Consider the following 12,235-nt stretch of genomic DNA (forward strand, 5'->3'; position numbering starts at 1 on the left):
CACCGTACTACCACACTGTACTAACACACTGTACTTCCACAAAGTACTACCACAAAGTACTACCACACTGTACTAACACACCGTACTAACACACCGTACTAACACACCGTACTAACACACTGTACTATAACACACTGTACTAACACACTGTACTATAACACACTGTACTACCACACTGTACTAACACACCGTACTAACACACCGTACTAACACACCGTACTTCCACACTGTACTACCACACCGTACTACCACACTGTACTAACACACAGTACTAACACACTGTACTACCACACCGTACTACCACACCGTACTACCACACCGTACTAACACACAGTACTAACACACCGTACTACCACACAGTACTACCACAAAGTACTACCACACTGTACTAACACACCGTACTAACACACCGTACTAACACACCGTACTAACACACTGTACTACCACACCGTACTACCACACCGTACTAACACACTGTACTATAACACACTGTACTATAACACACTGTACTAACACACTGTACTAACACACCGTACTAACACACTGTACTAACACACTGTACTTCCACAAAGTACTACCACAAAGTACTACCACACTGTACTAACACACAGTACTACCACACTGTACTAACACACAGTACTATCACACTGTATTAACACACTATACTAACACACAGTACTAACACAATGTACTACCACACCGTACTAACACACTGTACTAACACACCGTACTAACACACACACCGTACTAACACACCGTACTAACACACTGTACTATAACACACTGTACTAACACACTGTACTAACACACCGTACTAACACACTGTACTAACACACCGTACTAACACACAGTACTAACACACTGTACTAACACACTGTACTAACACACCGTACTAACACACCGTACTAACACACTGTACTACCACACCGTACTACCACACAGTACTACCACACTGTACTAACACACAGTACTAACACACTGTACTACCACACTGTACTACCACACTGTACTAACACACCATACTAACACACCGTACTAACACACCGTACTACCACACAGTACTACCACACCGTACTACCACACAGTACTACCACACAGTACTAACACACTGTACTACCACACTGTACTAACACACTGTACTAACACAGAATATTAACACTGTACTACCACACTGTACTAACACACCATACTAACACACCGTACTACCACACTGAACTACCACACAGTACTACCACACTGTACTACCACACTGTACCAACACACCCTACCACCACACCGTACTACCACACAGTACTACCACACTGTACTAACACAGAATACTAACACTGTACTAACACACTGTACTAACACACCATACTAACACACCGTACTAGCACTGTACTAGCACACTGTACTACCACACTGTACTACCACACTGTACTAACACACTGTACTAACACAGAATATTAACACTGTACTACCACACTGTACTAACACACAGTACTAACACACCATACTAACACACCGTACTACCACACTGAACTACCACACAGTACTACCACACTGTACTACCACACTGTACCAACACACCGTACCACCACACCGTACTACCACACAGTACTACCACACTGTACTAACACAGAATACTAACACACCGTACTTCCACACCGTACTAGCACACTGTACTAGCACACTGTACTAACACACCGTACTACCACACTGTACTAACACACAGTACTAACACACTGTACTACCACACTGTACTAACACACCGTACTAGCACACCGTACCAACACACCGTACTAACACACTGTACTAACACACTGTACTAACACACCGTACCAACACACCGTACCACCACACCGTACTACCACACAGTACTACCACAAAGTACTACCACACCGTACTACCACACTGTACTAACACACTGTACTAACACACCGTACCAACACACTGTACTAACACACCGTACCACCACACCGTACTACCACACAGTACTACCACAAAGTACTACCACACAGTACTACCACAAAGTACTACCACACTGTACTACCACACTGTACTAACACACTGTACTAACACACCGTACCAACACACTGTACTACCACACTGTACTAACACACTGTACTAACACACCGTACCACCACACCGTACCAACACACTGTACTATAACACACAGTACCAACACACTGTACTATAACACACTGTACTAACACACAGTACAGTACTAACACACAGTACAGTACTAACACACCGTACTACCACACTATACTAACACACTGTGAGACTGTGCTCTAAATGAACTACACTTATCTTGTTACTACTGATTATCACAGGAAACAATCACAATAATAAGGAAATACTTTTTGGAATCTATTGAAATTTTTCAGTTATTTAAAAAAATGTTATCCAGAATTTCCAAAAGTTGATCTTTTTCTGCTTGAAATATACAAATTCAACTGATAAAAATTACACACCATGAACAATGATCTTGACTTACAAATGATTACTGTACCATGGACAGATGAAAAACTAGGAAGCCATGATGAACTACCTTATCACACCACAATCCAATACAGCACACACAACCTGTCATGTTTACTTACTGGTTTCTCCATCTCTCTATATGGGGAACTTTGCTCAATAAGAAGGTGTTTACGAGCATCGAGTTGTGACTTGAGACTGCCAATCGTCTGTTCCTTACTCTCTACCTGTAACTCCAGAGTCTGTCGAGCTGAAATCTCTCTCTCAAAGTCATTTCTAAGGCGATGGTTTTCCTTCTGTAGAGTACCCAACTGAAAACATACAACAAATAGAAACTTAGATATATATATACTGTAAGTAACACTTATTTCAAGGGCATTTTTTCCCCATAAAGCTTCAACTTTGAGACACATGTACCCAGTATGATGACCTTGACCTTACCTGCTGGTTAAGAAGCTGAATGTTGTCAATGTTGACTTTGAGGCGGGTGTGAAGGTCTTCGATTGTGGCAATCTTACCCTGAACTTCCTGGTCCTGGTCAGATCTGTGGAACAACAGAGACAAATGATCTAACAACACAAGGGTATCCATCAGTAGGATATGATATCACTTTTCAATGTATCAATAAAATGATGATTAAACACAAATATTGTTAGATATCACACGTATCTGGCTTCACATACTTGGTAACAGAAAGTTCTCAAAAAAAAAACCACTTTCAAAATTCAGCAGTAATGGGTGTAACGCTACAGATACACATACTCGTGTGTAACGGTACAGATACACATACTCGTGTGTAACGGTACAGATACACATACTCGTGTGTAACGGTACAGATACACATACTCGTGTGTAACGGTACAGATACACATACTCGTGTGTAACGGTACAGATACACATACTCGTGTGTAACGGTACAGATACACATACTCGTGTGTAACGCTACAGATACACATACTCGTGTGTAACGCTACAGATACACATACTCGTGTGTAACGCTACAGATACACATACTCGTGTGTAACGCTACAGATACACATACTCGTGTGTAACGCTACAGATACACATACTCGTGTGTAACGCTACAGATACACATACTCGTGTGTAACGCTACAGATACACATACTCGTGTGTAACGCTACAGATACACATACTCGTGTGATACGGTACAGATACACATACTCGTGTGTAACGCTACAGATACACATACTCGTGTGTAACGGTACAGATATACATACTCGTGTGTAACGCTACAGATACACATACTCGTGTGTAACGCTACAGATACACATACTCGTGTGTAACGCTACAGATACACATGCTCGTGTGTAACGCTACAGATACACATACTCGTGTGTAACGCTACAGCATACTCGTGTGTAACGCTACAGCATGCTCGTGTGTAACGCTACAGATACACATGCTCGTGTGTAACGCTACAGATACACATACTTGTGTGTAACGCTACAGATACACATACTCTTGTGTAACGCTACATACAGATACACATACTTGTGTGTAACGCTACAGATACACATACTTGTGTGTAACGCTACAGATACACATACTTGTGTGTAACGCTACAGATACACATACTTGTGTGTAACGCTACAGATAAACATACTCGTGTGATACGGTACAGATACACATACTCGTGTGATACGGTACAGATACACATATTTGTGTGTTACTGTACAGATACACATACTTGTGTGTAAGCTACAGATATACATACTCGTGTTGTTCCAGTCTGTTCCTCAGCTGGTTGAGTAGCACCTGTTGGTGGGATGAATGGTTCTGCAACGCCTGTGTGATATACAAGATCAGTACACCATTGGTCAAACCATTTTAGATTTTCTACATATATCTTCTACATTACATACTTTAATCATTCTGTTATACTGAACCAAGTTCCCAGAATTTAATTTGAAAGCAAGGTAAACTAAAGACAATCAGTAAATAAAATGAAAAATGTGTGACTTCAGATTTTCCTTACATCAGTCTTTTATAAGTTTTCTATTTTCTTTCTTTCTTTCTTTCTTTTTGCTTATATAATAATCTGAACATTTTTGTTAAGAATTATGTGAAAACAGGCTGACCTTGAACCTGTCTGAATCATCTCTCCTTTCATCTAGCTCTATCTTCATCTTATTCATCTGCTTCTGTAGCTTAGCCACCTGTTCCAGTAATTGTCTGTAACAAGAGAAAATATTCTTACATTTTACTCAAGGCGTGTTGTTATGTATTTGCACAGTCAATGAAAGCAGTTGAATCTGTCTTCATGAATATAATAACATTGACTTTAACTTTCAATCAGAACAGTTGATACTTACTCTTTCTCTGCAGTCAGAGTCATAATAGCTTTACTTTGCTCTCTGAAAAAAAATAACAAGAAATTGAAGATAGAAAACTACAACAGGAATAAACAAAGATTATAATACCACTGCCTGTTTTTGGATATATAGGTTATATTCAGTCAATTTTTCATTTCCACTGCTTCATGCTACTTCTATTTAAATATGAGAGGTGGATGACAGGAATACATGTAAGAAGCAATAAGCCAGCCTTACTTAACAGCCCAGAATAATTCAAAGGCAATTTTTAAATGCAAATACAAATTTATGACAGTTGACGTAGAGATGGAATCAAGAAATTACTTTATCAGGAATTAAATATTGTAAATAATATTGTGCATGATTTCATTCAGATTACTGGATTTTATGTATAATAAAAAGAACATCTTATCAGGAGTGATAGATAACTTTAACAGGTTATTAGCATGCCACTCAACAGAGGACTAGTCATATTTACTTTCTATAATATGGAATGTCATTTTTGCTTTTCTTTTGAAGCCAATAAGAAATCTAATTTTGTTCATTTTTGTAAAGAAACCAAACTTCTGAAGAGGTTTGTTGAAGAGATTTTAAGGAGACACTTAAGAATATAAAGGATTCTTTAGAATCAAAGATGGCAGAGGTAAGCATTGGGGTTTAATTTTCTGGGATTGAGGTCAGACAGGGGTCAGAATTAGGGGTTATACATATACATGTATTATTCAGGATCAAAGTCAGACAGGGGCCATCATTTGCGTAATATTTTCTGGGATCAAGGTAACAAAGGGGTCAGTAATAGGGGTTATATCATCTGGGATCAAGGTCAGACAGGGGTCAGCATTAGGGGTTATATTATCAGGGATCAAGGTCAAACGGGTCAGCATAAGCGGTTATATTCTCTGAGATCAAGGTGAGATAGGAGTTAACATTAGGGGTTATATTCTCTGGGACCAAGGTGAGATAGGGGTCAGCTTTAGGAGTAATACTGTCTGGGATCAAGGTGAGATAGGGGTCAGCTTTAGGAGTAATACTGTCTGGGATCAAGGTGAGATAGGGGTCAGCTTTAGGAGTAATACTGTCTGGGATCAAGGTGAGATAGGGGTCAGCTTTAGGAGTAATATTGTCTAGGATCAAGGTGAGATAGGGGTCAGCTTTAGGAGTAATACTGTCTGGGATCAAGGTGAGATAGGGGTCAGCTTTAGGAGTAATACTGTCTGGGATCAAGGTGAGATAGGGGTCAGCATTAGGGGTTATATTCTCTGGGATAAAGGTGAGATAGGGGTCAGCATTAGGGGTTATATTCTCTGGGATCAATCAGCATCAGGAGGTAACAGCACACATCATACCTAATTTTGTTTCCCAGTTTTTCATTCGCAAGCCTGTAAGATAACAAAGTAATAACAATAACAGCATGCAGCACCAATAAACAAATATCTGTAAACAAGTCCAAAAATCCAGTACCACCAAACAAATATCAGTAAACAAAGGAAATCAATCATGCCATCAACAGTATATTATAATATGTCTCATGCCCTAACACTATTTATTATAGGACTGATTTTTCCCCTTTCCTGGTTGGCCAATTCTATACATTCTCAATTTGCTCAAATATTATATCAACTCCGAATCTGCACTACAGGGTGATGTAAAAATTCAACAACTCGAGTCGTTACAAGGAACTTTCCCACAATCTGTGATGTAAAAAATGTAAGTTTACATATACATGTACCCCCGGTATGTATGTGCTTCCGGACAGACTTTAGTAGACTGAATTCGTAAATGTTGTTATATTTACATTTTGTTGAATTTTAAGCAATAATAAATAACGAAGTTTAAATTCATTGCTGATTTTTGCCATTTTCAACTTTTCTCCAGTCGATCACAATTATCTACCCAATCCTATAATAGATAATGAGAATCATTTTGTAATGTGAAAATGTTGCAGTTTTGTCATATGATACAGCAGTTATCAACCTGTTTTAAAGTGAACATAATGATTTATCAACCCTTGAAAATGATATTTCCCGACGCCATTTCCTGAGGCCAAAGGCTTCTCAAGTTGATAAATCATCGGTTTCACCTGAAAACAGGTCAATAATTGCATAATAGCTATCTGGTCCATTCCTTATCATTTGTAAAACAGTTTCAAAGTATACTTCAGATCTAATGATAATGTTACGAGTGATCTCTAGTCTGTACAATTTTATCTCTGAAGCAATATCTGACGTTTATCTGTGATATTTGGATTGACAACTCGACCTGTCCATTTATCCCAGTACCATGTTGTGATAACTGTTTCGATTTTATTGTGGTTCAGATTTCTAACATGACTTCAAAGTTTAAATATAATACATACAAACAATTCATCATTTAAGTTTTCTGGAATAACCACATGCAATTGTTCCAAAACAAATAATAAATGTGAGTAAAGTCCTGACATTCCTCATAATTATATAAAAAGCATTATCAGTTTCCTTCTCAAACATACGGATGCAAAACTTGGAACTTAAGACATTCTCAGCATAGCTCCTGCAGACCAAATCTTCTCAAAAATGCAAAAAAATAAACCATAAGTATATTGATAATTTCTGATTAAAACCTGTGACAGTTTCTATAGATCCTAAGTGACAGATGACTGTATGATCTGTATCAGCCTGGGAACTAAAGCATGCTATGTGGCGAACAACATTCAGTACCTCTCTACCCAATATCTCCATCGCCTATCAATCCCTGGAGAAAACCAAATGTACTTTAAAAGCACCTTGTTTAATTTCTAATTCTTCATTTAATTTAATTTAACATGAACCAACCAAATAAATGTAAAGAAACTTGAAACAATGAAATCAACAAATGAGAGAAAACAACAGTGTAACATGGTTTGTTTAAGATTATGCTTGAAATCACAATATATTCATCTTATAATGATGTAAAATATGAAATAAACAAATCATTTACATTTTTTACCTTGGAGTGGTAAAGTTGGCCAAAACAGGCATATGATTAATTACAGGAAAAATTTCCAGTTAAATTTAACATTTGAAATTATCAAAATGAACCTCCTGGTGACCTTTAAACATAAATTCTCATTTGATGGACAATGACTTACTTTTGTTCCTGAACCCATGTGTTTACGTTCTGTACGACGAGTTCACTCTCTCGGTGAAGACGATCCCCGTTGGAACGTGACTCCTCCAGTGCCACTCTAAGCCCTTGTATCTCCTCATTAGCACTATGGTAATTGTGTCGCAGTAATTCTACCTCATTTCGGAGCTTGTCAGACTATGAAAGATAATTTACAAATGTAAACATGTTGTAAGGAATGTAAGGAAATTGCACATTCATTAACATTTACAAGATGCAAATATTTCTGCTCTCTCTTAATTTCCTTTCAAAACATGGAACAAACTGACAAATTTCTTACAACCATTGTTTGAATTTTTGAAGGCTCACTAAAACATCAAGGTCATTTTAGGCTAAACAAAACAAATTAAACATTGTCCAGAAGAATATGGCATACGTTGCTTCACCATGAAAACAACCCTAAGGACCCTTACTTCATCAATCTTGGCCTTGTATTTCTCCTGGATGGCGCTGAGCTCAACCTTGAGTACGACTGACTCCTCCTCCAGAGCACCGAGGTCCTGAAGAGACTGTCGGTTTTTGTCTTGCGTGTTCATCAACTCTTGCTGCAAGTCCTGGTACCGCAACTCAAAGTTCTCCAACTGAGAAAAAAATAAATTTGTATTTTATGAACAAATATCATCATCTCAGAAATTAAACTTCTAACAACACAATATAAAATGTCGCTATCTCAGAAATTAACCTTCAAATAGCACAATATAAAATGTTTCTTTGTTCAGTAAATAACTCATTGCCCTCTTGTTTGATATGTAATAGCCCTACATGGGTCAAACCTTCCTACCTCCTCCTCTGAAGCTCGGTTTAGCTCCTGCATTTTCCTGAGTTCCTGTGTAAGCTCCCTCATCTTCTCCTCATAAAGGGCTATCTCGTCCGACATCCCCTGGTTCTGTTGTTGTAACTTTGCCAAGTCTGTCTTTAGAGCTGCCACCTGGCGCGACTTTTCTCCTAATTGGTCCATGGACTCCTTGTGGTGACCTTGAACTGTGGTTAGCTGCACCTTTAGGTCATGAACTTTCTGTTCATTCTCCATCAGCTGTCAAATAAAACAGTACATAATACAAACTTTAATTAACAACTACAGAATGTCAATTTTCGACAAGATCAGGATAGTAAAATATGATGATGTTATGTGTGTTAAGAATAGTGAAACCGATACATACAGAGGCATGTGTCTTTCTGTACTGGTCCTGGATGCGGTCTAAATCATTCTGTAGCTGTCCAAGTGTCTCCTCATACCTCGAAACCTGTAACAAGTCATTTATAGTTAATATGTATCCACAACCATACAAATTGAAGTTTCAGAACAATCATCACATGTTTCACAATGTCAATAATATTCTTGGAAACCTTCCAAAGGACATTGTTTATTTTCTAATTTGTTAACTAACATCCTGTGAGGGGTTACTGACCTCCTGTGAGGTGTTACTGACCTCCTGTGAGGTGTTACTGACCTCCTGTGAGGTGTTACTGACCTCCTGTGAGATGTTACTGACCTCCTGTGAGGTGTTACTGACCTCCTGTGAGGTATTACTAACATCCTGTGAGATATTACTGACCTCTTGTGAGGTGTTACTGACCTCCTGTGAGATATTACTGACCTCCTGTGAGATATTACTAACCTCCTGTGAGGTGTTACTGACCTCCTGTGAGGTGTTACTGACCTCCTGTGAGTGAGATATTACTGACCTCCTGTGAGATATTACTGACCCTCTGTGAGATATTACTGACCTCCTGTGAGATATTACTGACCTCCTGTGAGATATTATTGACCTTCTGTGAGATATTATTAACATCCTGTGAGATATTACTGACCTCCTGTGAGATATTACTGACCTCCTGTGAGATATTATTGACCTTCTGTGAGATATTATTAACCTCCTGTGAGATATTACTAACCTCCTGTGAGTGGTGCACACTCTGTTTTTGGGCTGACTGCAGGTTAAGTTTGGCGACCCTGAGTTGACCTTCCCGTTCCACCAACTCCTCTTTGAGCGCCATCTGTCGCTGGTGCATAGACTCAATGTCAGCACGCAGGTTAGAGATAAGCTCATCCTTGTCCTTGACCTATGGTTTTAATAGATAATACAATAAGTACAAGGTGACATTTACCTTGACCTCTGACCTTTTATACTGAGGAAAACATCAACACACTTGGAACATGATCTCCTTTAATCAAAATTACTATTTCCAGAAAAAGTACAAGAAAGTAAAAGTAAGGATATTGACTAAAATTTCTGGAATACGAATCATTTATACCGTGTTTGTGAGGTCGTTGATGTGTCTTTGGGCAGAATCAAAGTCATCCTGGAGGTCAGCATTATGTTTGCGTGTTGCTTGTAGATTTTTGGCGGTGTCCTGGTGTCTTTCCCGTTCCCCACGTATCTCCTGCTGTAGCTGGGTGAGGATCTGGTCCTGCTGCTCTACCTGTCAAATAGAATAATTAGACAGCTTTAGATAAGACACTACAGTACAGGTACGGAATGTTTTCACAGAACAAACCTTAATGCTGTAAATATTCAATAAATCCTAAGGAGTAACTCTCTATGCATAGTGATTATTCCATCACTACTTCATACCTGGTCACTAAGCATCTTCTCCTGCTCACGAGCGCCCTCTAACTCCACCTCGTATTTGTGAGCTTGCTGTTTGTATGCGAGGCCCTCCTGTACGGCCGAGTGATGGTCTTCCTTCGAGTTGACTAGGTCCTTTCTGAGCTTGTCAATCATCGCTTTCTGTTCCTCAATCTCCTCCTCGTAACTTGTGTTACGTTCTCGTAGTGTCTTCACCTCCATCTGTAGTTTACGGTTGATCTGTTCATAACGGACAACCTCGGTGACCCGCTGACTTAGCTGGTCTTGTGTGGTCTGTAGACTCTGCTCCATCAACATCAACTTTTCCTCATGGTGGGCAAGCTTTAACGGAAACAGTCCATTATAAAATGAGTTTATGACAGTATATCAGGTACACTTGTATTAAATAAATGTTGTTTACCATATAAAACTTATTTTCTTTATTAAAATTACTGTTTATAGTGATACCTTCAAATACCAACACCCGGTATCTACCTACTACATGTATACTTAGAGTGTGAAAACAGGAAGGGATGGCGGTTGGTGAGGGGGAGATAGCTGTAACAAAATGTGTAGTAGCTAAAATATATTAAACAGAACACATTTTATTTGTTAGAAGTATCCCCTCAGAAAAAAATATCAATGCTGATAGTCATGATGAAATGATAATATAGTATTTGTACATTCTGATTAACAACACCCCGTGTATCAACAGTGATAGATGTACAGCATTTGCTGTAAAACAGAAAAGTAAATACTGGGCAGGAAGTATTAACAGGTACAGCTGTATGACACATTTGGTAATTCAACTATCTAAATACAAGGTTAAAGATCCTACACCTGCACTATGATACTTCCTTTTTGAACGACATTAAGAATCTATATGCCACACACCTTAGCTTTCTAACCTCAGGAAAAACTTTGGCTTCTAACAATGGATGATATAGGGAACATTAAACATAACAATGAGTAAGTGAATTCTTTATTACTGACATATTGGCCCAATTAAGGATTTTGTAATGAACAGTGTGACTTTGTATCTCTGATAAAAAAAAAAGTATGTCAAATCACTCTACTCTAAACACTTTGAACCAGTTACCACCAGAACTCGTGACTCAGATTTTGGAAATGTGCCTCTCTAGACTTCCATTAACTGTCCCGTTTTGTTGTGATCACCTAAATTTAAAACTAGGGTTCTTCTTCAGCTCTAATCTATTTATAAATGTGGTTAAAGGATCCATTACAGAGATTTCTGACTATTACAGAAGTACAGGCTCCCTTAAGTACCTGATATGTAATTAGCTGTGTCATGATTTAAAGTGAAAACAAAATTAATTGAAAACTTAACCAAAGTCTTGTATATTCCTGTCAGATGTTTTCCTTCCTAGTGCTCATAGACACCCCCCAGAAGATCGTCAGAGATAAGTGTTAACCCTAAACAGACAATACTCCTACAATCTTTTGTAACTATCATTCCACGTATGCCTGAGGATAGTAAAAATCTCTTACAATAAAATGTTTCCAATAAAAAATTCATAGCTCACAGCTTAAAACGGCTGATCGGAAAGCTTCACCAAGCAGTGTGTCAAGTATTAAGTTTAACATATGGAAAGTCAACACTTTATTTGATCAACAGAAATTGAATTTTAACCTTTGACCACAGAACATTATCCAGTTAGTTTCCAGTCAATTACTTTACAAACCCTACAGAGTGGAAAACAGCAGCAG

The 12,235-nt window shown here is 38.4% G+C and overlaps 1 protein-coding gene across 20 annotated transcripts in view; it reads right to left on the minus strand.

Annotated features, from left to right (window-relative positions):
• The window catches only part of LOC117338177 (early endosome antigen 1-like), a 103,236-nt gene that overhangs the window by 10,420 nt on the left and 80,581 nt on the right, over window positions 1-12,235 (minus strand). For 18 of the 20 annotated variants that reach the window (XM_033899420.1, XM_033899425.1, XM_033899422.1 and 15 more), the window contains 13 exons: window positions 10,514-10,849; window positions 10,194-10,361; window positions 9,834-10,001; window positions 9,098-9,181; window positions 8,719-8,970; window positions 8,351-8,518; window positions 7,903-8,075; window positions 6,143-6,175; window positions 4,797-4,838; window positions 4,563-4,656; window positions 4,199-4,269; window positions 2,905-3,007; window positions 2,586-2,774 (listed from right to left, as the gene is read on the minus strand). In XM_033899420.1, the coding sequence (XP_033755311.1) occupies window positions 2,586-2,774; window positions 2,905-3,007; window positions 4,199-4,269; window positions 4,563-4,656; window positions 4,797-4,838; window positions 6,143-6,175; window positions 7,903-8,075; window positions 8,351-8,518; window positions 8,719-8,970; window positions 9,098-9,181; window positions 9,834-10,001; window positions 10,194-10,361; window positions 10,514-10,849 (1,881 nt within the window). Of the gene's footprint in view, window positions 1-2,585; window positions 2,775-2,904; window positions 3,008-4,198; window positions 4,270-4,562; window positions 4,657-4,796; window positions 4,839-6,142; window positions 6,176-7,492; window positions 7,527-7,902; window positions 8,076-8,350; window positions 8,519-8,718; window positions 8,971-9,097; window positions 9,182-9,833; window positions 10,002-10,193; window positions 10,362-10,513; window positions 10,850-12,235 lie in introns of those variants that run through there. The other 2 variants (XM_033899410.1, XR_004534982.1) reach the window with 2 other exon arrangements.

This window comes from Pecten maximus, chromosome 11 (assembly GCF_902652985.1).
Source record: "Pecten maximus chromosome 11, xPecMax1.1, whole genome shotgun sequence".
NCBI classification, from domain to species: Eukaryota; Metazoa; Mollusca; class Bivalvia; order Pectinida; family Pectinidae; genus Pecten; species Pecten maximus.